At 37.6% G+C, this 26572-nt stretch overlaps 1 protein-coding gene across 2 annotated transcripts; it reads right to left on the bottom strand.

Annotated features, from left to right (window-relative positions):
• CASD1 (CAS1 domain containing 1) lies at positions 1–26572 on the bottom strand. Of its 2 annotated transcripts, XM_062495007.1 has the most exons (18): positions 26440–26572; positions 21141–21237; positions 20360–20480; positions 18779–18823; positions 16523–16585; positions 15262–15306; positions 12929–13052; positions 11043–11257; positions 9641–10066; positions 9146–9235; positions 8556–8675; positions 7286–7442; positions 5683–5762; positions 4680–4781; positions 3242–3382; positions 2636–2713; positions 1561–1653; positions 1–548 (listed from the first exon to the last, which is right to left on the bottom strand). In XM_062495007.1, exons 1-18 carry the CDS (start codon positions 26570–26572, stop codon positions 282–284), a joined length of 2397 nt encoding a protein of 798 aa, XP_062350991.1. In that variant the 3' UTR covers positions 1–281. The 2 variants fall into 2 exon arrangements, with proteins under 2 accessions (XP_062350991.1, XP_062350999.1); XM_062495015.1 differs by lacking the exons at positions 11043–11257; positions 15262–15306; positions 16523–16585; ... (2 more) ...; positions 21141–21237; positions 26440–26572 and having other exon boundaries at positions 12929–12949.

The raw sequence follows: 26572 nt of genomic DNA, 5'->3' as shown, positions 1-26572 counted from the left end.
ATGTGCCCGTGGTACTGCTCAACCACTGCACTGCCTCGTGTCTCGTTCCAACAGATATGTAAACAGAAACAAACATCCAGTAGAAAAGACTCATTTGCACATGCAATTCTGTACAGCGCACTTTTGTTTCTCAGATTGTTTGAGAAGGCTATTTCCACACAAAATATGTACATTTCCACTATATACATTTTCCACACGCTTAATTTAAATGTCTTCTTGTACCTCCAGTTGAGAATTTTTGTTCAGGCAGACACAAAGTAAACCCGAAGAAAGTTTCTAAGTTAATGCTTTGACTGATCTTGCATTGCTGAGAAGAAGTGTAGTCCAGAAAAAAATCCAGCTATGCATAGCAACCTCTTCAGCAGCGTTGAGTTATCTTTAGGAACCACAATCTGTGCTAGATCATTAGTGATCTGAGAAATCTCATGTGCCACGCACACAAATATGAAAGTGCTGACAAGAACATTAAACATTGGATATCCAGGAATGAGCACCAAGATCCCCTTAGTGTCTGCTGCCAGCCAAATATGGTATTGGCAAATGAAAAGCTAAAAGAAAAAAAAAAGTGTTTAACAGTACTTACATATGTAAAAAAATTTACTTACCAAAAACCATATAATTATTACTATTGCATCAACTGACACACTTCTGCTTAAGTTATAAGCTATTTTCCACATCTTTGCTACAGAACAAAATCATGAGCTTGTTAAATCACACAGTGAAATGGGTTTGCTTGGCCCTTAACCAAATACAGCTCAGGGGAGCATTGGACACATTCCATCGAGCAGGGAAGAATCTGCCTCCCTCAGTTACTGTCTCTCTGGTGAGGGTCTGAACTGACATGCCTGCAAATAAGAGAGAATGCTTCACCTGCTGATGAATGCACAGCTCCCTAGAGCTGATCAGCACCTAAAGCCCAGCAGGAATTGAAAGAGACAAATGCAGTCCTGTGAAAAACCCACAAAATCCTGTACTGCATCCATCCTATATTGCAATGAGTTTCTCTTAGAAATATATTTTAGTAATAGAATAAAATGTCACATTTAATACCACTAAACAGCAAATAAAATGAGAAGCAAGGTAATTCCTACTGTTTCAAATTACACACTCAATGGAACAACGTAACACTTGCATTAAGAAGGGATTTATTTGTAATGGTACATTTCTTTCTTAGTCACAAAAAGCTTTCTAGGGCAAACACATTCATACATGCACTTACACTAGTAAGTATAATTCATGCAAATTCTTCAACTGACCTAAATTTTTATCTTCCAACTGCATATACCTCACAGCATACCCCAGCATTTAATCCCCAATCTCATAACCCTAAATCACCCCATCCCTAAAACAGCACAAGAATTAAGCTTGGTACTGTGAGCCTGCTATTTCAGCCATGATTTTTAAGTGCAACAAAAGATGTAATGCTAAGAGTCAAACATGACAGCATGGTATTTAGTAAGCCCATAAATGCTTTCTCTGTGTGTTACAGTCCAATCTAGTCAATACCCCCATCTTACATTTTTGAGTTTAATTCACTGTACTTCTGGTCATTCTACTTACCTCTAAAGAAATTCTGCCAAACCAGGCGAAGAATGAGCTATACACAGATCGGACATATCCAGGAATGTTCCTGATGAGGATGAAAGCCAAAATCTTTAAAAAACAAAAAGCAAAAAGAAAAAAAGTAAAACAAAGGGACTGTGGATGACAAGCCAAATGAACACATAAAAGGCGTATCCATTTTCACTGCACTAAGTGAAGTGCATCATGCATTTAATTTTCCTTAAAAGCTCATAAAAATATAAACCAAACAAAAATAAAAATCCATGCAGTTTATACTTTACAAAGTAGGTATTGAAAAGAAAAATACTGTACACACATTCTTACAGCATAGCAGGTCACATTTACATCTCCAGTAGAATCATGGCCTTGATGCTGACAGGTGTTACTACATGCTTCCTAGGCATGGTCACAAAACATGTTACACCATGCCAGCCTAAAATGAAGGTGGCCACAAATCTGAGTTAATCCTCAATTTTTAAAGACAGGGTGTCAAGATGGACAAAATAATATGAAAAAATTAAGTCCCTCTTGCTGCCCCTCACGACAGCAGGACAAATTCACAAGAAAAGTAACAGGGCACAAAATGAGACAGCTGGGGTATAGTGGGGGAGGGGACCCAGCAAGAGGAACATCTAAATTTAAGAAAAACATGGAGCATGGCTCTGTGGCCCACCTCTCTCTGCCTGGAAGTGATCATAGGTTGCTTCCTACACTAATACCTCCCAAACACTCCTGCTTTTCTACACCTTTCTTCTCTTCCACAGCTTTTTGCTTTTCAACTGCTATGCAAATAGTCAAAAGTTGGGTTTGGATTTAAATGGTGCATATGAAACCAACACTAAGGACACCCAGATAAATCTAAACCACAGTCACAGTGTTCAATTTCAGTGCTTGAAGGCAATGAAAAACAGACTAATGTTGTTGAACTCTTTTTCACTTTCTGACACAGGAACAAAGCTCAATATCTGGCATTCCATGCAAAAGCACAAATATATTTAAAAATACTTTTTAAAAAAAGCTCAATAAGAACAGACTAGATTCTAGCACTGTACTCAAAAGGACCAATAATTACCTGCACCACAGAAACAGAGGGATGTAGCTCATTGCATTCTGTCTTGTTTTTACAGCTACTAGCCCAAATAGAGTAGGTCTAAAAGATATTAAAAATTAGTCAGTGTAGCAATTACATGTAACATTTAAAAATTAAATAAGAGTATGATACTTTGAATTGCTTTAGTATTAGTTGGTTCACTAAGATGTGGGACATTAAGGAAAAAAAGCTACGTGACTGAAGTTTCGTGGTTTTTTCAAATTCTTTGCAACTGACGAAAACTTATCTGATGAATAATTATTAATACAACTTTTTTCATCAAAAATAGACAAACAATCAATTGTGGTGATATGAGCTAAGAGCTAATAAGATGTTATTTTTATGATCCAATTTTCTTTTTGCAATGAACTGAAAGAATAGTAATGTTTTCATCTATGTCTGACTGCACAGAAAAATATTTTAGTGAGTAGATAGAGCTGTACAGAAAAACCCAGCTGAAATATCTCCAGATGAAGATTTGATTTTTTGAGGTTTGCATTAGATAATATTGACTAAACAAGAACTCCAGAAAACTTATTTTTCAGATATTTACAAACCTGATTGTACTAGGCTATAAAAGATACTTACCAAAAAGGACACAATTGAAATAAATAATAAAACATTTGAAACTCTGTTGGAGAAAAGAGGATCTCCTTTTCCTTCTGATATCATCTGATGTTTCTGCAATGCCAGATAAATAAAAGCAAACAGCATCCCATGAAAAACCACCTGTAAAAGACAAACAGAATGCAATTAATATTTCATGGCTTTTACAAGTACTTCAGGTATAAACACTTAATAGAAATGCTACCAGATAAAGTAGTTCTACAGCTGTGTTTCAAATGGTCCTTTCCCAGATTTACTGAAGCAAACAAAACCAGACCTTCTACACAAGGTAGTCATAAACTGCATTTTTAACTCAACTCAAAACCTACAAACAAAGAACTTTTACTAATGCTTCAGAGAGCATTAAAGGCAAGACAATGAAATTTCAAGAAGCTTTCAAGTACCTACTGTCCCCTCTGCTATCTATGCGACCACTGAAAAAGGCTTTGGGGAAAAACCGCAAGTCTCTGGCTTTCTCCCAAACTGGCAGGTGAAAACATCCAAGAAGCAGGACAAGTGCATCCCTCTCTCACAGACAATTTTTTAACAGTGTTTTACAATCTTATTGCAAGCTCTCATCAGCTGGTAACATGAGGCCATTTCAGCCCCATGCAGTGCTTGTCCTCTGCATTTATTTTGAGCTCTGCTCTTCAGCAGCGCCACCCAACCCACAGGGCTCACAGCAGCCCACAGCAAGGGTGGGCTGGCAGGTAGGGTTTGCTGCTGCTGGGCAGCCCCGGGAGTGACAGTGCCCTGTGACCCAGACTTCACCTCCCAGAGGCCCCAGGGGACACAGGTGTGATCAATCCCATTGAGGGTAAGTTTAGCACACAGAGGCTTCCATCTTAGAAACTCCACTTACCTTTGCCAAGAAGGAAAGGAAAAAAGACCAATGCCTCCCTGTTCTATTCCCCCACACTGCAGGGTCAATAACTGGAAGGAGAGCGCTTTCCCAGTGGAAAACAATTTAAAAATATGTGCAAGAGTACATATTGGGGTTTGGGCACCAAGACCCTGACTTTAATGTTTGAAATGCTACCTTAAAAGAAACATATCCTTAATTGGTACAACTTCCAAAAAGTATTATTAAGAAAGCTACCACACTAATTTTCCTTGTATTTCAACAGCCTGAAGTGCTATAGGTGTTAAATTTTCACAGTAAAATTTTTGAGAAAAGACAGATCTAGGATACTTTATACTTCATTTTTTTTAAATCCAGAAGCAAATAATTCAACCTCCATCTTTTAAGCAAGGCTTTGATAGACATTTTCAGAACTAAAGTAGGTGCACCTTAGTCCTTTATTAAACACTGGGGAAAACTCCTGTCTTCTCTGGAGGGAAGGAAAACAACCCTCTCTCTTCCCACAAATTTAAACATACATTTAAAAGACAAGCAAGAAATTATGCAAATGTTACATACATAGCGATCCAGCTTCCACCTAAACCACCATTCATAGACATTCCCATTCAGTTCAAAACACTTGGACAATGGCCAAAATGAAAATATCTTCTCAAATGCACCCTGTAAAAGACAAACATGGAAAAAGCATTAACACTGATGTCAACCGTATTTACTAAATTGAAATCAATAACATGCTTAATATTATTCTACCCTTATTTCACTAGCTACATGGCACTAGAAAAATAGCAGGACTCCTTAGAAGCCTTTCCCTCACAAACAAACAAAAAACAAACAAACGAAACAACAAAAAAAAAATCTTCATGTGAGTTTTGAGTTTTTTGAGTTTTGCCTCCCCTTAAGATGTTTGCACTGCTTTTGTACTGCTCCTCAAAGGGAGAGGTCCACTGAAAAGCTGTGATAAGGAATATGCACTCCCCAGGTTATGAAAAGGAATATGCACTCCAAGACTACAGTTCAACTGGCCAAAAACCAGTGAGGGATTAAAACTACACAATCCCCACGTTGATCCTGGAGTGACAAACTCTGCCTTGACTTGTGTCAGCTGTTCTTACAGCATGCAGGGATTCACTAATTTAGCCTGAAAACCAATCTTTTGATGTGGTATCAAAGCCAACACTAGGTCTCTAAGAGACACAGAACTTCATTATCACCCTATCACCATACCTGTCCCCACGTGGGGGCAAAACCAGTAACTCTAAGCACATAAAAAACCCCACCCCAGACCCAAAGCACAGGCCCTTGTATTTACTACATTCGCAGCAGCACATTGAAAATATGTCAAACATAAATCAATGAGTACGACACACAGTTATGGGTTTCTCCAGCACCCACACCCACACAATTCAAATATGAGAAGAAATCAAAATGTCCCCCTTTTTTTTTTCCTTCTGTATCTATGATACTGGAGAAAATACACAAGTTATGAGCACATCAGAAAGTAGAGACAGGTAATAATACACTCTTAGGTCATTAAGGATAAATATAGTCAGGATTTACAAACCTGAGAATATGACAGAAAATATATACATGTCAGTAAGCAAATCAGTTTCAGCAGTAAGCCAAAGTGCCATAGACAGTTCCCTGGGGAAGAAATAAATAAATTAATCATTATACTGTCATTAATTTTCCAATAGCAAACCCCAGGGTACATTAAATAATAACTGCCAATTATTTAGTACAGCTATACTTTGTAATAGATCCATTCATAAATAAATATTCAACCATTACCAGCAATATTTTATAACTACCTACATTTAAATTTTACTTTATGCCATCATAATAAACATTCACAGCAACTGAAAAGCTATTAAGCCCAAACTAATCATCATGTCATAGACAGGAACAAGATGCAGGAAGAAGAGAATTTAGGTGTTCAAACAGAAACACTCTTTTAAAACTTCTGCTTTCCCAAACACTCTGCACAGGCTGTCCTTATTCTAGGTGAATGTAAACAAATATATACATAAAAATGCCTGCTTTTGTTACATGAAATGAGTAAATATTATTAAACTTTGAGATACCAGTTTTAGTCCAAAGTTCAAATGCAGGTCATTAAGGACAAGTATCTTGTTGAAACAAGCCTGAGAAACTACTCCTCAAAGCTGTCAACTGATATTAAGCTCTACCCAAGCCTCAACATCACAACAGAGATCATCCCCCATTCCTGCCATATAAATTGGCAGCTGTAAACAGGGTCATAAACAACTGAATATTATCAATGAAAGATTTTTCTAGTTGCACAGTACACTATTGCTCCAAAGTACACAAGAGTAATTTCTCTGTTTCTGGAAGAGAAGTGTCTTTGTAGAAAAAAAAAAAAATTGAAGATATTTGCCTCTGAAATAGCTTGTAAAACTACTCTTTAAGTCTATTTTTGCAGCATCTATTCCTGGCATGTATTTGGTAAATTTCATTGTCATATCTTCAGGCTATAAAATGGGGATCTTCCTCCATCAATAGGGAATGAGGATTTAAGGCTCTTAGGGTTTTAGTTCTAATTTAGGCAAATGAAATAATAAGCATTTACAACAGGCTTTACAGCTTTTTAATGAACACCAACTCATAAACTGGGATTTCACTTCAATTTTTATTTAAAATATTTGTACCACATGCCATACTTCTGATAGCTCACTTAATCTAAGGTATTAGGATAGCAAGCTCCACATTCTTATTTGACCAGCTAAGGCAGAATTGGTGCTCAAAATGGACAGACACCTTGGCAACACAGAACGAGAAAGTCCACTCTCTGTTCACACTGCACCCCGAGCACACGACAGACAGCCTCAGGCAGCACAGACAGTGCAACCTATGGTTTTCATTTCCATTCAGTAAAATTACAATTCTTGGCAAAACACATTTCTGATGATCAAAACCTAATCAAAAAGTATCCTCATCTGACTGTTACCAGAGGCAGAGTTTAGTCATCAGCTCTTAAATTTTTCAACTGACCTAACTCACCTATAACAAACTGTATTTCTGTGAGCAGCTGTTTAGCATATTTTGACTAACATAGAAACTGAGATCTACTAATAATGTCATTTCTGTATGATTATCACTATAGTAACATGCAAATGTTTTATAGCAGAAAAAAAAAAAAATCTTACCATTTGCTTTCTTCTGGACAATCTGAGGCCATACAGCTAAGGTGGCATAAATGATCATAAACCAGACAGTTACTAATGGCACAAAATAGTAGAACTGGTAAGGTCGATCCATCACTATGCACAGTACCACAACCAAGAAATTGAGACGAAATAAAACCTGGGGGGAGAAGACAGAGGATACATAAAGTGTGAGGCAAAACTGAGAAAGATGAGGACATGGTCCTTTAGCACTATACAAAAATATCAATGTATTTGACATCTCACATGCTGACTGTATTTCAGTTGAAACACAGATAGAGCACAAGGAACAGCAGCAGGGCAATGTAAGACTGAGGGCTGATTATGTGATTCTGGACCTGCCCGACCCTAACCTGCCTGGGTAGAGATTGCAATGAAAATAAGGTTAACTCTGACTATTTTTCTGACTATTTCCCAGGTTGGGGCCAAGTGCTCCAGTTGCTGGATGCTGTTAATGTCTCTCTTTCACCCCCACAGCTACCTGGGCTAACTCAGTTAAAGGCAGGGTAATGCCATTACCAGGCTGCAAACACATGTTTAATAAGCACAATGACCTGAGTTACAGGACAATGTAAGACTTAACAGCAATAAAAGATAGGTATATGTTGGGGGTTGGTTCTTTCCCTTTTCCCTCTGTGGAATTTTCCCCATTGTCATGCTAAGATACCTGTTGACTGGGCCCTGGTGGCAAGGGGGAGGGGAGAGAAGAGGGAAACCCCTCGATATCCAAACATCCAGAAGAGCAGATGGAAGGCTCTGGCTCAGCCCATTTCCCCGCGGAGTTCAGACGAGAAGGACGATCACTGCCTCAGCCCCATCCCTGCCATCCCAGCACCGGGAGCCATCCTCACTGCTGTCAGACCCTGCCCTGCTGTCTTCTCACTGTAACCTGCCACCATCCAGCACTCTGCTGAGCATCAGGACCCACACCGTGAGCGGAGAGCTCTCTCTCCATCTCTCTCTCCCCCGGGACAGCTCTGCCATCACCCCCAGCCCTCCTGCAGCTCTGCGGGACCCGCCCGCCCCCAGCACCGGGTAATACTACATCAAGTACCATTTATATGGTTTAAGTTTGTATTAGATAAACAGTACCAATTAAACAGATCAGATTACATAGACACAACAGCCATTTTTATTGTTTAAACCTTGGTAAAGTGATCTGATATCACATTATTTAGAGAGTATGGATATATTATGGATACTTTGCTATCTGATAAATTTATTTATAAAAACAGCAGGTAGATATTCTTACCTGACACACTCTGTATACACCAAAGTCCCCTTTTATCCAAAAATATGAGAAGTGCCCATAACCTGTTTGAAACAGATACGCAGCAACCAGAACTCGAATGTGCATGTACACAGGCAAAAACTGTTGAGAAAAATAAAGTAGCTTTTACAAAGGTGAATGTTTTTGGCTTTCCTTTCCCCCCTCTATTTTATGCTATTTCTGCATTGTAGTAAATCATATTTAACTAAGAAACACCGTGGTACACTGCTCTGTTTCTTACTAAGCTCTTTTGGTGTCCTAACCTCTGATGTTAAAATATTTTCTTTCTATTTATTGCTCTACACTTGTCCTATTCTATAAAATAAAATAATTAATCCTCTACATAGTGTAAACACTTTTTTCACCGGTCAAGTAACACATATAATGTTTTTATCAATCAATTATACACTTAGAAAAACTAAGTCTACTAACACCATGTTTAAAACTACAGAAACAATAGCATTATTTATTCATTCTATTCAGTTCTAATGCCCATTAACACTATCTTTCTTTTGAAATAACATACACAAATTGCATTCCTCCTAAAAGTAAAAGAAAACCAAATCACTTACAGTGCTTGCTCCAGAGATATGATAAATCAAAATAACAAGTTGCATCCAGCCCTTCCATTCATCAGTCTGTTCTCTATTTAACACTTTAGTCTAATGCAAAACAAAACAAGAGTGTTGCTATTCCAAAAAGAACAAGGAACATCTACAAAATGAGGAGAAAATGTTCAAAATAATAAACCACTTTATGGGTAAAGGGTCTCAACTGCAAAACTCTTGTCTAGTGGGCACAGATTTAACATGATTTAAATTCTCTCTTAGCTGAGCTTTGATCAATTCCAGTTTGAAAGAGTGAGAATGACTAAAGTGGTGACATCCATATGGCTTCAAAAAGCCTTTGTATCTATTGCAATGCAAACATTATACTGCTTGAGAAGGCATTTTTTGCAGGTGAGTTATACTGACTTTGAAAAATTAACCTTGAATACTTAGAAATTGGTTATTTTACATGCAAACTGGGAAACAACATTTTAAGTGGGATGTCAAGGCGATCTTTACCTCTTTGGTATTTTCAGTATAAAATACCCCCAAAACCAAGATATAGACGATTGGTATGAAGAAAGATGAATGTGTGTAAAATTTATTTTCCTTCATGAAAAGATTTGCTCTGTCACATAGATAAAAATAGGTCATGATTAGACCAAGTTTGCAAAAGCAGTGTAAGAGCATCTCTAAAGTAGAAACGTTAGATGTGTTGATGGCAGGTTTCTTCTCCTCTCCACTTTCCAAATCAGTGCATGACTTGTTCTTCCGATAACTATTCCGATGAATTAAGCTGATAATTAAATATCCAATAATGGACAAAATAAAAAAACAGAAAGCTATCTTCTGTATCAGAGTGAGTGGAGGCTGAGGCTGGCAGCAGGAGCCATCAATGGGCTTCATTATTTTATTGCAGTAGACATTCATAAGAATCATTGCATTCTGTGAAAAAAAAAACAGAGACGTTCTGGTAATTAATTTCTAATGAAAAAGTTAACATTTCCATCAAAAGAAATTTTTTTCTGCATCATGTGCTGATATAAGACATGCAATTCTCCCTTATCATTACAAAAATAAAATCTTCCACTCCCACCATATATCCACTTGCATCCAACAGTCCAGTCAAAATACTTCTTCCAAACAAAAAATACTTGAGCTTCTAGAGGCAAGCAAAAATGGCTAATCTTAGAACAGGAGGGTTCTCTCTACAGGTTGTAGAAGGTCTATAGATAAAAAACAGGTCAAAAACTTGGGTTTAAAAGGGGCACAGTAATGCAAGTCTCTAAAACATGACAGTGAGACTGAAACACGTGGTAAGATGACATGCAGTTCATCCAGTACTTAAAAGCAACTTAAACCAGCAAAGGAATGGAACCATGAAGCAACATGATGGGAGAGCTCTTCCACAAAAAGGGCAGGCTGAAAAGCTCAGAGAGGCTCACTGCATGCATACACATACTAGCTAGTAAACGAGAAGAAATAAAGTCAGAGGCACTCCATGAAACCAGGGAGGTCTATACTGTGTGTCTTATTTTCTTCATGCTCCTTAACAAACCAAATTTTCTGGACACATAGCGAAAAATTTAAGACTTACTTCTTAGCACTATGACTTACAAGTCATTGCCATCTTAACTCACATACTTTCATACACATGAAAGCATGAAGTTTGCATTCAGGATCTAAAAGATCTAGTGGATTAACAGCTATTTAAAAACAGTTATGCACTAATCTGTTTGCCATTATGTTTTTTAAAATGCCTATAAAATACAGCACTCCCACCCACTGGAATTTTTGGAACAAAATTCCCTGACGAAGGCAGTCCGCATTACGTCATACTCTTTGCAGTTTCAGAACATTCACCTGAGATCTTGTTTTACTATTAATAGTTTTAATGTTGACCAGTGATAAAAACACTTACTGTATCTCTGCTTGATTCAGGGAGATGCAGGCCATCCGCAGACTTCATGATAGTTTCCTGTGCTATCAATTTTGATACACTGAACACTTTAACTTTAGCTTTGGAATTTCGGGAGCTGCTGTTCAGAATACGAACAGCTGCTTCATTATAAGCATCTATTTTCTCATTAGTGATCATTTTCCGACTTTCACTCAGCATATCTTCATAAACAGGATCTGAATTTGAAAGGACAAAGAATGAACACATTAATCTTCTACTTATCAAAGAGTTTCCTTAGCTCAAGTTGCCCGGGCTACTTTCATTTAAGAGGTCACAATTGTTTAATCGTACAGAAAAAATGTACAGCAAGGAATAAACACTATAGTTACCAGAGCTGTTTATCATGAAATGTTCTTAGCACCATTCCCTATTAATGCATATGTAGTTGTAGGTTAGAAAGCTCTTGTCAGACATGAATGCTTGTTTAATTTCTCTGAATCCAGGAAAAGCACATAATGCTAGAGTGCAGAGCTGCTTATGCTTTCTCTCAGCAATGGAATCTCCTAAGAAAAGACTCCAAAGGAAAAAGGGCACAAGACAGGCAGCAGAATAGACATATGACAAAAAATTCTCAAACCCTCTTTTTTCTGTGGAAAAAAAACCAGCTCCTCATTTTTCATAAGTCATAGGCCATAAACATATTCCACTTGCTCCTGTTGATTCCAGTTTAACTTATGGCAGAAACTCAGTTTTACAGAAAAAAAAAAAGTTGACTTAATTGCTTACAGGCTTCAGAAATTACGTAAAGCTTAAAAGAAAGTTATACGGGGTTCTAGATCAAAAGGCCAGCCAGAGGTCTTGAAGTTCCTGTGAAAAGCTCCTGCTGTGACACACCTGTGAGATGCAGATTGATTTACTTTAGGTACCTCATGCCTATGTTTGGATAATCAATGTCTTGACAACTCTGTACACACTGCTTCTCCTCCCACTTGGGCCATTAAAGAGCTCAGAGATTACGTAAATGGACTAGGTCCCTAGCAATACCATGGTGGGGCAAGTCTGACAGCTAACTGCTTCTGGTATAAATAAGCATGGTTTTAAAAGGAATGGGAGATTGATTTGTTGATTCAGATTTATCTCTAGAGCCATCTTTGATAGGAACTTTGATGTGACTGTAAGGGTATACCTGTGTATATTGCTAACAGGGCTCAAAATCCACCTCTGTATCTAACTAAGGTGATGACAATCTAAAATACTGTGTCCTGTGGCAGAGAAACCATTCTACCTTATAAGCTCATTGCTCAGTTACAGGGAAATATTTTATTTCTATTGAAGAAAAGCAAAACAATGTAAGCTTGGTGCCATAATAAAAACCTCATTAACTCACTGTGAGCCATCATTTCTCGTCACAGTGCAGAGAAACAAGTTTCATTCTGGAGACTTAAATTCTCCACATTCTCAAGAGTGTTTCTATTAATTCTAGACACACACAGAGGATGCACTTATTCAACCTCTTCTGTCATTAATATAATCTGAAAATTCAACTGAATGAAACCACAGGAATACTGCTGCTGCATGCACCTGTGCTCTTGACTCCCAGGATGTATGTATGCAGCACAGCACAGGGAGAATAGACCTGGCATGTTGAGTCTCAGAGGAAGCTAACAAAGAATTAGGAGTTCATAAGGCAAAAGTCTTTCCTGGTAGAGCTTTGAAATCTCTATCTGTAGTAGCAGCTACTTAGGTAAAATCTTAGTTAAGATTGCAAGAAAGGAGAGACTGAAGTTCAACCAACACCTATTTCAATCTGCAAGTAAGCAGTATGAATTAAGTTTTCCATATCCTACAACTTAATGATTCAACAGACAGTGAGGATAAAAACTGTTACCTACTGTTCATTACTTTACCTTGTAAGACCCAGTAAACATCACTACTTATTGCTAATTTTTCCAAAAGAGGTGCAATTGAAGTGATATTAATTTTATACTGTGCAAGGGCTTCGTTGCTGCCATTGTGAATCTTGATAGACCACTGCAGAAATAAAGAAATAAATTCAGAATCTGTATGTTAATGTATCTCTACTGACTTAGTAAAAACTAAAGAAAGCAAAACCAAAACAATTAGCCTAAATGTAGCAAACTCTATTTATCTCCAAATAGCTACATAAAAATTTCATTATAAGTCAAGCACACTGATTAATGCACTTCCTGAAAATATTATTCAATATAAAGTAATATTTCATGAAACCAAATAACATACAGCTGCTCTGAGAACTCACATTGGAAAAAAAAGCAGTTTCTACCAGCAGCTAAATACTTACTTTTGAAACACCAACAGTATTTAACAGAAAGTAGCACATTCCATACAACAGGAAGTCAGGAATTAAGAACCAGAACATGGTAGTGACATTCTCAGAGAAGCTCCTTTTCCCAAAATAAGCAAGCCTGACTTCTGTATGTGCTGGAGCTCCTCCAGCTTTTAAGACTTTACTGCTATTTATAAGGTGACAACTGCATGACAGTTTAAGACAGACATGTCCAGGCCAAAGTAGCATGACCAACCCAAGAGTTAAGTTAAAGATATAGGTAAATTTCTAAGTGCAGCAAAGTCCAAAAGCACATACCAGTTTAATCTAGTGGCAGGTTACCACACCAGTGTGAGCTATGGTGAGATTGATGATGTGTATGATTTTTGAAGCTTTTATTTTTTTGAAAGTCCCTTAAAATAGGGAATGTTTATCTTTGTCCAACTCTAGATATAACATTAAATGTTTTGTCTAAATACACTAGTGTTAAAAAGAGCAGAACCTCCCCTGCATATTGTTAGCTTCTATCTCCTCCTGTCCACAAAAGGCAACAAGCGATAGCTAATGTACACATATGAGTAAAGGGAATTATTTACCTAAGTGTCCTGTAGTTTTGCAACCTGGCCTTCTGCATGCTGGAACATTATCCATATATAATGGCATTTTCTGTATGAAATACAATGACTTATCCTAGTAATAAATGCTACAGTCTCAGACAGAGAAACTATATTCTACATTTACTACAATTCCTAAAGCTCAAACATTTATGTGGATCCTACAGAGGAAGGGAACTTAGAGGTTCACCTAAAGGAAAAGGGGAATTTTTCATGTCTCAGGAAATGTGTGGAGGTCTACATACACACATGACCTCATCTTAAAATTGAGGAAACTGATACTCAGATGGGCATGCCCAGAAGTTTTCCGATTGGTAGAGTGCCTTAACTGTCTCTAAACCAAACTGCTTTTGAAGGATTTTGTTTTAAATGCAACACATTTCCCCCTCTTTACATTTTAGCTGGTATGAAAATATATTAGCTAATTCTTTCCTAATTCAAAATCCCCAATATTAGAAGTAATGGACATTAAATGTGGAAATCATGAGATGAGTATTTGTTTGACTCGACTTTGTTACTAGAACGGACTATTTAAGGGGACCTGTTGAGTTCCATCCCTGGAAGTTTTAAAGAATTGGCTGACTCTTGCCAAGTGCAATACAGGTAGAAATGTCCTGCCTGGTGGCAAACTGATGGGTTAAGGACACCTTTTCTGGTCCTTGTCAGCCTTGTTTATTGTGATGCTGCAGTGCATAGTGGTGGAATCTTTCAGTGCAACAAGATTCCAGAACTCCAACCTCTTTAGTTGTTGAATTATCCACATAAAATTACAGTTTTCACCCACATATATATACACATGTATGTATATATATATATATATATACACACACATATACATACACACACATATGTATATACATACATATATGTATAATATGTATATATATTCATACATATATATACATACTATATATATAAAAGAAATATGTGTGGTGAAAGAGACCATCCTGGACTGGGCCATTCTCAAAAGTAGAAGTTTTTGGGTGAAACAGGTGCTTTAAAAATATACCTCAGTGAGTATGCAAATACTTTATTTTACTTAATAATTTGCTTTTAACTAAATCCACTTTATTAGCTAGGTTAAGGAAAATTAATGCTTATTAACTAGTATTAGTGACAAAAAGCAAGTCCTGTACATCACATAGCTATAATAAAGCATACCTGATATTTCAAAACTATTTTTTGTAACAGCAAATTTGCTGAGGATATTTTACTATAAACTGTGTTCAACAACTTGATCATGTAACCAACTTGAGAACATTATCCTAAGTTATCCTATAAGAATTTCTTTACTAAAATCCTCTATGTATGTATAACTTACCGTGGCAGCTCCTACTACAATTATATGAGGTTTTGCCACAGAACCCTACAAAACAAACAAAAAAATAGTTTTAAAATATTCTTAAATTATACTTATTATTAAGACTAATATCTTAATTAACTGTGACTCACCCATCAGCTAATGGCTACAAAAGAGTAGACTGCATATATATTACAGAGAACATGCACCTTATATATGTAATATACCTGAATTTTTATGCAATAGAATCTACAAAAGCATGAAGTATTAATAAGCACCTATAATCCTGATAATTTAGCACAGAAGTTCTCTTTAACAGCTATTTGAACATCCTCTCCTAAGTCAAGTAAACTGTAGATCTGAACACAATTGAATGTTTTATCTCAGTCTCAGCGTTGTCAAACATCTGTTAGAGCTGCTGCACTGACCATTGTCATCCCAGAGGTCTGACAGTTCTGTGTAGGACAAGGACAAGAGCACAAGGAAATAAAAAGTCCTGAGCACTTCAGTACCAGTTTTATCCTGGCACAGCAAGGAAGATCAGCAGCTCTCAATTTTCATAGAAACCACAAAAAAACCCAAACAAAACACAAAATAAACTCCAAAAAACCACCAAAAAGCAAACAAAAAAACCCCCAAATGATAACTTCAGCTATTCTGATGGAAGGTGTTGTGCAAGCACGATCAACAGGACAGCAAAATAATCACTGTGAGCTACTACTAAATAACTCCAGGCTATCAAAAGGTCAACAATGGAAGAAACAGTAAAAAATTAGTTGCCATTCTGTAAATGTATTACATGTTGTCAGAGTTATACATAGAATAACATGACAACCTGCATCATAACTGAAACACATAAAATAATTAGTATGCTAATTGAGAGATATTGAAAACAAATAAAATCAAAGAATTCTTAACTTTGTAAATTACCTTTGCCATACACTCTGAAACACTCAAATTAACATATATACAAAATCATAGAACCATAGTATATCTCAAGTTGGAATGGAACCATAAGGATCAAAATACTTGGTCACATTAAAGTGGAGTCCTTGCAGCCACAGGGGAAGTAAAATGCCAAACCAGATTGTAATTCTTTTAGCTCTTAATAGGATTAATTAACCTGCTCCTAGGAAGTAGGGTTTTTCTAGTTTGCTTAGGGGTTTTTAAGGTCCAAGTGATGCCATCCTTGGAAGACCAGGAGATACCCAGAAACATATACACCAGTAAACATCTCCTTTTCACTTTACTAAAGTCAAACTTAAGATCTCTTAAAACAAACCTCAGTCCAAGATTTGATACGTTGCCTCATAGAGCCATTAACTTCTGGATACCACAGAAAATCCTGAAAAATAAAGGCAGAGTTACTCTGCAAGCTTAAAAGGAAATCAGTAGACTAAAACCAAAAAATGCAAAAGACCAAATTAATTGCCATCAATTCAACTGTAAAGAAAAAGCATTTGGCTCAGAGTGTGATTTCCTTATAGTTAGCATGAAAAGTCTGACATCTTACTCCAGCATGGAAAACAGAAAGCAAAGGAAAAAAAAAAAAGGGGAAAAGAAACCCACAAAACTTTTCCCTAATGAGAAACCAATTTTTATTTGTAGTTCAGGTGATGGGATTTCACCAAGAAGGTAATTTTTTAATGTCTGCCAAATGGGATGTCCTTGGGTTTCTAATGCAAGCAGGGATAAATCCAGGGTCACATCTATAACTTAGCAGAACTTGCTTTTGGCTCAGTTTTCTACATTTTTACCAGCAGGTTTTCTTTGCTCCAAAGCTCAAAGTAATTGACAGCATGAAATCACAATTTTCAGAAGAAAACAAAAACTAACAATTTACCTTACAACTTCATAAATTATCAGCTGTTTAAATCTCATAGTGTCAAGGCCATGAAACACATAGCCATTCCAGCATTCTTTTAGATGCCAGAAGCAGTGCTCGACTTTCATCTAGAAGGACAGTCTAGACTAGTGCTTTTGTGTCTCCTAGCATTTAGCTACTCCTTAGGAAAGCACAATTGAATAGTCTAAAAATACATGCTGAAGGGAAATGGCAGGGACTACACATGCAGACACTATTGTGAGGAAACTTTGTAACAGAATACTGAAACACTATCAGTGCAGAGGAAATCTCTATCTTCCACTCCCCTGGGTTGCTACATTTTGGTAGTTCACTTGAGTACTGGGAATTCATTATTTGGCTGTGGAACCTGAGAGCAATCACGCAGTCCTCTGCAAAGGCTGAAGGATAGAAGAGTTACTGTGATGACTAGAAAGAGCAAAATTAAACTCTCCACTTGTTCCCAGTAATCTTCTCTTTTGATGGTCAAGCATTTTCCAAATTTGGATTATTGGGTCACAACCAGTCTGAGTACGGAAATTCAGCTATCATGCCAATAATGTCAAAGAGCAACACTGCATCAAAACAAGGAAGCAACAGACTGGGAATACATTAACTACCAGACGCCTCCCAAAAGCCCAGGCCTGCCATCTCAAATCTTGGTGGTTAAGGAGTTTTAAACATGTGATTCTGTCAGGATAGCCCAATGAAAATCACAATACATCAGGCCCTTTGTGCTGCCTTGTGTTCTGTCCCACCTTTTCCAGCATTCAGATAACCACATGATGAGCCACATCAGACCTGATTGAAAAGGAATCCTACATAGTAAATTTTGGGTGAATTGACTCCTGAAAAAACACACTCTACAGCTAACCAGTGCTAGTTACAGCACAAACACAGGCAGATGCCGTGAAGGCCAACAGAGTAGGTCAGCACATGCTTAAATTGCCATGGGCTTACACCCTAAAATGTTATTCTGTACCCTAAATCTTAACCATGTATACAAACAAGTACTGAAAACACACATTCAGACAACTCAGCAAACACACTGCTTCTTTGGTTTTGGTGAATAGAGAATGAGTTTTCTTCAGGGCATAAATAAATACATGACTAGCACAATCCCAGCACTGCTGACAGCCGTCATGGGAAGCAAAGAAAACTATTGAGGACAGCATTTCCATTGCCAGGGCAGAGAAGAACAGAGTCCTTCAGAAAAACTAGCCTCAAGTACTTTGTTTTCTTCTTTTAAATGTCCACATTATAATCAACACTGTGTGTATTTCTCCATGCAAAAACAGTGGAAGGAATACTTGTTGGGATAGCATAGAAAACTCAATGGCAATTACAATTACCACAATCCAAGGAAGACTCAGACACATACTTTTACAGCATGAAAAGAGTAAACTTCCTGCCAAAAGGTATGTTTTGAAAGACCAAATGGTAAGATCTGACAGAAGTTATACACAGTTCCAGAGCTTATGCCCAAAACTAAGCCACAATACAAGTACTCCATGCCAAATTCTCTTAAAATACACTATGTTAAGATACACTGTGAAACATCTGTGAAACATTTATAAAGAATGTTGATGGTCTTAACCTTATTTTAACTTTTCAGCTCTGACAGCATTTTCAATTACATTGTATTAAATTATAATATGATTATGGCTTGCAATTTAACACTAGATAAAAACTTACCACTTTAATTGAAGCAGATTTATCTTCAAATGGGATATTTCCATGCTGTCAAGAAAAACGCCAAAACAATAAAAACAAAGTAAAAAAACCTTTCAGAATGTAAACAAAATACTTACATACCTATACTAACTTGCTCACACCCAATATTTATCTTCAGTGAAAAAGATTTTTTCTTGTATAAACTTGTCAATGTACTCACACAAAATATTTACGTTGCTTTCCTGATAAAACAAGCTACTAAAATAAACAGTAGCTTTTCCTGGAACCAATCTAGCCAACAAAGTCTGAAATGCTTTCTGTTGACTTAGTTACAAAGATATCAAATATTTTCCTAAATTTAGCCTCCCAACATAAGAAAAACTTACAACTTTTCCTCCTTCTTTTCTTACACTGCCTTTTTCTAGTCATCCTTTTCAACTGCCCATCTCCTTTACACAAAACAACCAACACAGTTTTAACTAAAGAATAAAAATAATCTCAAGAACAAATAAAATCTAGAATGCATTATTAAATTTTCTGAGTGAAAACTGAAAGAAACCAAAAAGGGAAGGAGTCAGATTTGCATATACAACACTCCTTAAAATTATTAAATACAGTATTAATTTCTGTCTTGGTCCATAAGCACAAATGTACTTCTTCAAACTGAGATCATGATTTCAATAACACTTGACAAAAATACCTCTCAACTCAAAATCTATTACATCACTCTATCATCCCACCATTACTTCTGGGCAGCAAGAATGACCTTACCAATTGAGCAGTAAAACCAGAGTTCTTGGGCCAATCAAATATCTTGTTTTGACAGGTGGAAGTGACTGCATGCTGGACAAGCTGCCAGCTTGCACTTCTAACTGACAGAATGACTAAATAATCAACAAATCTGATGTACTGTTGAAAGTGAAAGGTGTCTTTTCCATCACATATCTACATACATCTATGAAGACATGTGCCCAAGAAGTACCACATAGCAAAATAAATCAGCATTCTGTTCACCAAATGATACACCTAAATCCTTTCATCATCCTTCCACCTGGCTGTAGTTTATATACTTCACCTTAGAAAATTCAGATAGCTCTTCATCATTGATTGAAAAGAAGGTAAGACCTGAAGCTATTTTTAGTTTAAGCTTCAAGTTAGACCTGGAAATCTGTCATTGCCCCAAGGATTTTTATGAACAGATTAGATCAGCAATTTAACAGACATTTTAAATGACAAATTAGAAGGCATGAATTACTACTATTTAAAAACACACAAAGGAGCAATCATTTTCTCATCAAGAAACCAAATACAAAGCATAAATTGCTATGGGACAAGTCAGCTTCATTAATTTATTCCCAGGCTGCCACAAGCTTTCTCTTGAGCTTCCTAGTTCTCTTCTCAGATTCACAATTACCTCATCTGTACCCAAACAACTATTTTGGTCTAATCTTGTTCTTCTTCAAAAGACATTTCTGTGCCTCTCCTTTCATATGGCTAGGCCAGCAAACAGTATAATTTGCTTTTTTGAAGCTTAGACAAGAGTTATGAGGTAAATTGGGAACAAAGAAAACAAAAATCAATCACCAAAACAAGCTATCTTACCTTAATTCCCTCTTCTTTGACTTGAGGATTTACCAGTTTTATGAATGAATAGAACAGCTGTCGAATTCTAGAATCTCCTATAAACACAACATGTTTGTCTATGAGGCATTTTTTTGCTTCACTGTAAAATAAAACAGTAACAGTAATGTTAGAGAAAATATGCATCTTAGAAAGAAGTATTCTGAAAAATCTACAGAGCTATATAGACAATTCTAAACATTACATCCAGCTCTAAGGTATGATAATTTTTTTAAACACGCTGAATCAATAAAGAGTTTATTGCAATTTGCATAGAATTGAAAATGAACTCTAATGCTAATGAGATCAGTAGGTTTTCCTATTATGTGTGCTACAAATACTGTAGTTTCAAAATGGCAATATACAGCGTAACTGAAAAAAAAATACTTCTCTTACTAGTGAAGTGAAATGAAAAAAGTGATTGGTAATTTTATTTGGGATATTTTTACTTGCAATTTGACACATAAGGTCAGCAATCTGAGAATGACAAATGTAGCCTCATGTGGCCCTCCATAACTTGTGCCAGTACCTCCAACACCAACATTTATTTGTATTTGTATACAGAAATACAGCTATGGTAAACTCTGTAGACACACAGATGAAGTGCTTGGAAAAGACTTCTTCTTGATAAATGCTATGTATTTTTGAAAGCCTAGAGAATCAGATATAAAGTGAACAATAGATGACACTGCAATTACTACAGCTTCAGTCAAACAACAATGACCATTCTTTCCAAATGAACAGAAGACATGAGTTTTCTTACCTGTTTTTATACTTATGCATCATACAACTGTGAGGTTGCCATACTTTTTCTCCAAGAAATCTCCCACTGGACAGAAGGTACTCACATGTATCACCACCTTTAAAATGTTGTATTAAGATTAGAATTCAGACACATGAAATGTAAAACAGAGCCCTGTTGCTATTATAAAAAATAATTTGACAACATCTGAAAACCAGAAATTGAAATAATCAACAGCAGTAAACAAATTTAACTGATTGTAAATACATCTTGCACAAGTTTCTGCAAGTTGCCTTCTCACTTACTATACAATGCTGTTTTGAAAATCTCACCTCTATCCACAAAATGTGGCTAGTGATCCCACTTCTGCTGTCAAAAAGATGTTGTGACTTAGAATGGCACTAAGAGGGGCCAATTTACTCTGCTATCTACTATCCAGAATACACTAATATAAATTAAAGAATACACCTGTTGAATAAAATTATCTACACAGAATCACCATGCACGGAATCTTGTATAGAACACAAAAACTTATCACAAGGTATGCAATCCAGTCTGCTATACCTTCATTTAAGACATACAGTCATGTGGTCACCTTAGAACAGGTGATATGGGTTAATTAAAAAAACAAAACAAACAAACAAAAAAAAAACCACCAAAACCAAAAACCACACATTTACACATCAATTTGCTGATCATTATGAACTGCACTTATCTTTTCCAGTCAATAAGTTCTATGCCAATTAAGATTAATCACTTTACAGATGCTGATGTTTCAGGTCATGTTAAATTTCAAATATCTCAGTTATAAAATCAGTGATTGTTATCTTCCCAATTCCATGTCATATTCTGCTGCTTTGTAACTGGACACAACTGAACACCATTCACTGCAAGAGAAGTTGCTCTCCAACATTTTTGTCATACTTGGCATTTCTGAGCACTGACAAACAGGGAAATGGTTGTGAATGAAATGATAGGGACTTGTTCTAGCTTGTGCAGAAACAATGCACCACTGCCCATACCTAACACCTTCAGTGAAACCTTCACTTCATTAAGCTCAACTCATACTTTGTTTTTCAGGCAACACAATACCCCTGATTCTCAAAATTGCAAACTCATGTAAACTGTCATTTCAAGTAAGTTGCATAAACAAAATGTCAGGAATAAAAAAAAAAAACTATCTAAACAAAAGAAATGTGAGTTAGATAATGAGGCGGCTTAGAGTTATTACTGATAAGAAGTCCACCACTTTGCAGATGATGACAACTAGGAGATGTATCAAAGTGATTTAAGAGTGAACTTTGCAAAAGAATATCCACAACTAATCAAGACTCCCTCTGACATCCATTAACTTGTTGAGAAAGATGGGTAAGAAAATCAGGACAGTTATTCATGGTCAGAACAATGGTCAGTCTAGCCTGGTATTCTGCCTTCAACATGGGCCAAAAGCAGATGCTCAGAGATTAATAAGAAGAGGGCAAATAAACATTATATTCTTGCCTAATTTTCTCCCGACTATGTTCATTCCAAGGATTTACTGAAATGGACACACAGTCTTCAAGTTCTTAGCACCCACAGAATCCTTCTAGAGTTTTCTATATCCAGACCTGATGCTTGAAGCATCATCTGCCTTTGTTTGAAATATGGTTTCTACTAGATTTACTTGGGGCACTCTCTGGTTCTTCCATGGGACAAGGCAGTCTGAACTTACGTCTGTCATGATTTGTAGACTGCTGTCACTTGTTTCTCAATCACATTTTTAAGACTGGAGGGTGTCCTTATATTGAGGTCATGACCCAAGCTTGGTACCTCTCTACTCCATGGCATTCCCACAATAATTGCCCATAAATAGATCAATCATTCATCCTACAATGCATTCACTGTATGCATAATATATATACATCATATATATATATATATATATAAAATACATCACACATTGGAAAAATTTCAAACATGGAGACAATATTTCACATCAATGGGTTATGCCTTCTTTCCCAGCTCTAGGTACTGATCATCTTACTATTGCCCTGAGCAACTTTACAAAGCTCCTGAAACTCATTCAGGCCATTACTGACATTTTATACCTTCCTTTAAACATTACAGTAGAAAATGAGGGGAAAAGATGAGGCTGGGGAATAAAACAAAAGTGAAACAGCAGCCAAGAAAGTAAATTAGAGATTAAAGACCATACAGTGCCTCCAGAAATGCTCAACTCTGGCTTCAGCAGATGAAACAGCAGCCAAAGAACTATGCTCATTTAAATACACCACAACTTCTTCTTAACAATCTTTCTTAAAAGAAAAAAACAAACAAACAACAAAAAAAACAAACAAACAAAAAAAAACCCAATCCAAAAACCTAAGAAAAAGAATTGCAAGTGCCACTGTATACACGAAACACAGACCATTCTTTTTAACCTTTCTTTGCGTAAATTACACTTCCAACACATCAACTTTTAGGCTCACTTAGATACACACTATTATAGCTATACAAAGTGTATAGTTCTTCTCAGTCTTATTATGCTCATTATTCTAATTTATCATTCCTCAAAATCATGATTATTCAATTGAAATTGTGAAATCTCAAAGTCCTCATTCAGCACCAAAGAAGACTAAGTTTCACAAAGCTTTCCCTAAAATGCATACTCTCGAAGAGCTGGAAATTCAATTGTTCTCTATTATTCAAAATAAAAAATGTAGTTTTAAACAGAGTCTACTACTGTTGATTTTAAAAATGCAAAATTTTAAATAAATTCTTATTTCCAAAAAGTTTTAGGACTGTACCTTTGAAATACAACAACTGAAAAACACAAAGCACTAACTTCACTGGATAGTATGTGACATTCAGCCCACTTAACTCTTCACAAATTAAAGACAGTCTGTACCTTCTCTTTATTCACATTCTTTTGAAAAAAAATGTAGCTGACCCCTAAGTACAACAGTCTTCCTGAACACAAATCTGACCTTCCACAACCCCAATTCTGCATTTTTTCATGCAAGTAAATTTTATACAGGCATGTTTGATTGGGCTGTACACCAGGCTGCTCCTATCTATAATATGTACTTGCATGGCTGTGGGCAGAATTAGCTAAAACCTTTACATGTAATGACAATCAGACAAAAGGGAAAGTATAAAAGCACAACAAACACAGCAATCCCTTACATGATATAGCCTGGCTTTCATAGCCTGGTAACTTTGAACCTATTTGCAGCCCTACCTCATACACCCCCTGGAAACCAGGATAACCCTTTTTGGGATATTTTTTATATAAAAATCTTGGTGTAAAATGTCTTATGTGTAAAAGAAAGTGCTTTCTTGTGGTCATTTAAACGTATTACCTAATTTAATTTGTCAGTTGGTACTTCATGTGTTACAGCACAGTAACAATCAATTTACCTTCCCCCAATAATTCCTAACACTTGAGATCATCACAAAGTTACTAGGTTTCTGTCCAGGCTACAGAATTTTATTATAGTTCAATATTCTCATAGAGAAGCTGCTTTATCCTTCTGCCATTTGTGTTGCTTTTCTGCACACACTTTCCAAGTTCTGTTATACCACTCCTAAGAGTGGGTGACCAGCACCGCTGAGAATAAGCGAGGTGCCAGTGAGCTTCAGCCATGCACTATCAGTCAAAACCTCTGGTTTTTTCATTACTTGCCAAAAGTATTGTGGCATTTCCTGAATTTCAGCTGTTTGATATCACTGCAGGTTTGCAGAATGATATCTTCAATAAAAGCATCTGTGCTTTTATCTAGCCTAAAAATTTGTCTGTAGTTTTTTTACCTTCCTTTTCTAAATTTCTCTTTTGAATATTTTATGTTCATAGAAGCCCAAACTGGTACATCTATTTTCAATATTACTCCATACCTTTTAAACCTCCTACCTTTTAAACACTTATGGGAAAACCTTTCCCTTATCCTTTAATTGCTTCAAGAAACTAAAAGCCTGAGGTGAAAAAACTTGAAATGTTTGTAACAATTCATACTCATACTGTATCAATTTACATAAATACCAGCAGATTCTCACCATTTTGTAATCTAAGACTCACCCCTCTCATTAACTCTCCTAGCATATACTGAAATTATGCATATTTTATTTTCCTGGTAACCCGCTTTATATGTCAGTCCCTGCTTTCTTAGTCTTGCAATCCCTCTTTTAAAATTTGCCACCCTCCTCCTGTCTAGTTCTGTGACTCCCTTGTGCCTTAAGGAACACTGTACAACAGGCAAGTTCAGTTACCTCATCTTGAGCTACACTAGAATTCAGTAAATGCTTCCAAGTCTTCCAATGTGATACTAGCCAGATTATCAGATTTACTGACATGCCAGCTAGAAGGTGAATCTAAGGAACTGTAAACATAAAGATCCCTATCCCTTTTCCCATTTCCACAATGAACTGCCTCAGCCTTGTCCCCCATGAATGCTGGCCAAGTATTAGAACACGACACCAGCTGTGCTAACAGCAGAGCCGCGGTCATCTCCCTACAGCTCAACGTCTTCATTTACCCACAAAAACATACCACATTTTTTAGCGTGACACGGAAACAAGCAAATATTTCCTTCAGCAGCTCCATTTGCATTTACGGATCATGCCAAGGTTCTCTGCTTCAGGACCAAAACAACCGTAGCGAGGAGGAGCGAGCAGAGCTCCCAGCGCCCCGCGGCCGAGGCGCGCCCGTGCGCAGCCGGCACAGCTACAGCTACGCCCGCTCGGTCCCCAGATCCTGTCCACGGCCACCGACAGCACGGCAAACCAAGCAGCTCTTTACTTCGCTTCATCCACCAAAGCGGCTGGTTTCGTTGTGTTCGAGGCGGTGGCTCAAAGAGTAAAACAATATATACCAAATCTCGTACCAATTAACACTTTAACCACTAATTGCCAGGTAATTATCCATTAATCATGCCGTACGGAAACAAGTGACAGGGAAGAAGTCACTTTCTACCCCTGCAGCTTCACCTGCCGCAGGCCGGGCCCCCGGAGCTGCGGCGAGCTCTCAGCGCAAACACCGCAGCTCCGCCGGCCTCGCTCGCCCCCCTCGCTCCGCGGGGCCTCGCCCGACCGGCCGGGCCTGCGGCGACCCCCGGCCGGGCCCGCGGGCAGGGTCCCCGCCGCCGCTGTCCCCCAGGGTGGCATCCCTCGGCAGCCAGCGACTCGCCGCGCCGCGCTGCCCACACCGCCCCGGCCCGCGGCGGCTGTCCCGGGCGGAGGGACCCGCTGCCCCGGATTCCCGAGCTCCGCCGGGGCTGCACCGGGGCTCCGCCTCCCCTGCCCGGCAGCCGCGGCCCCCGCGGAGCGCCCGCGGCCGCCCCCTCACCTCGGTAGCGGCGGGAGGCGGCGTGGCAGGCGGTGAGGAGCAGGACGGCGCCCAGCGCCAGCGCCTTGGCGCTCCTCACGCTGAAGTAGTAGTTGATCTCCCGCTTGCCCCCGGTGTAGGCCAGCGCCGCCAT

Source organism: Cinclus cinclus, chromosome 1 (assembly GCF_963662255.1).
Source record: "Cinclus cinclus chromosome 1, bCinCin1.1, whole genome shotgun sequence".
Taxonomy (NCBI): domain Eukaryota; kingdom Metazoa; phylum Chordata; class Aves; order Passeriformes; family Cinclidae; genus Cinclus; species Cinclus cinclus.
Note: the sequence above shows the minus strand (reverse complement) of the source record. Positions and strands in the feature narration are given on the sequence as shown.

Bases quoted from the DNA above. Each gene is read 5' to 3' on its own strand.
- CASD1 (XM_062495007.1), bottom strand. From the start codon at position 26,572: ATGGCGGCGCTGGCCTACACCGGGGGCAAGCGGGAGATCAACTACTAC. The intron at 15,307-16,522 runs GTTTGTTTTAAG...TTTGTTTTGTAG, and splicing joins GTATCAAATCTTGGACTGAG to GGTTCTGTGGCAAAACCTCA. The intron at 5,763-7,285 runs GTAAGATTTTTT...TTTCTTCCCCAG, and splicing joins TGTCCAGAAGAAAGCAAATG to GGAACTGTCTATGGCACTTT.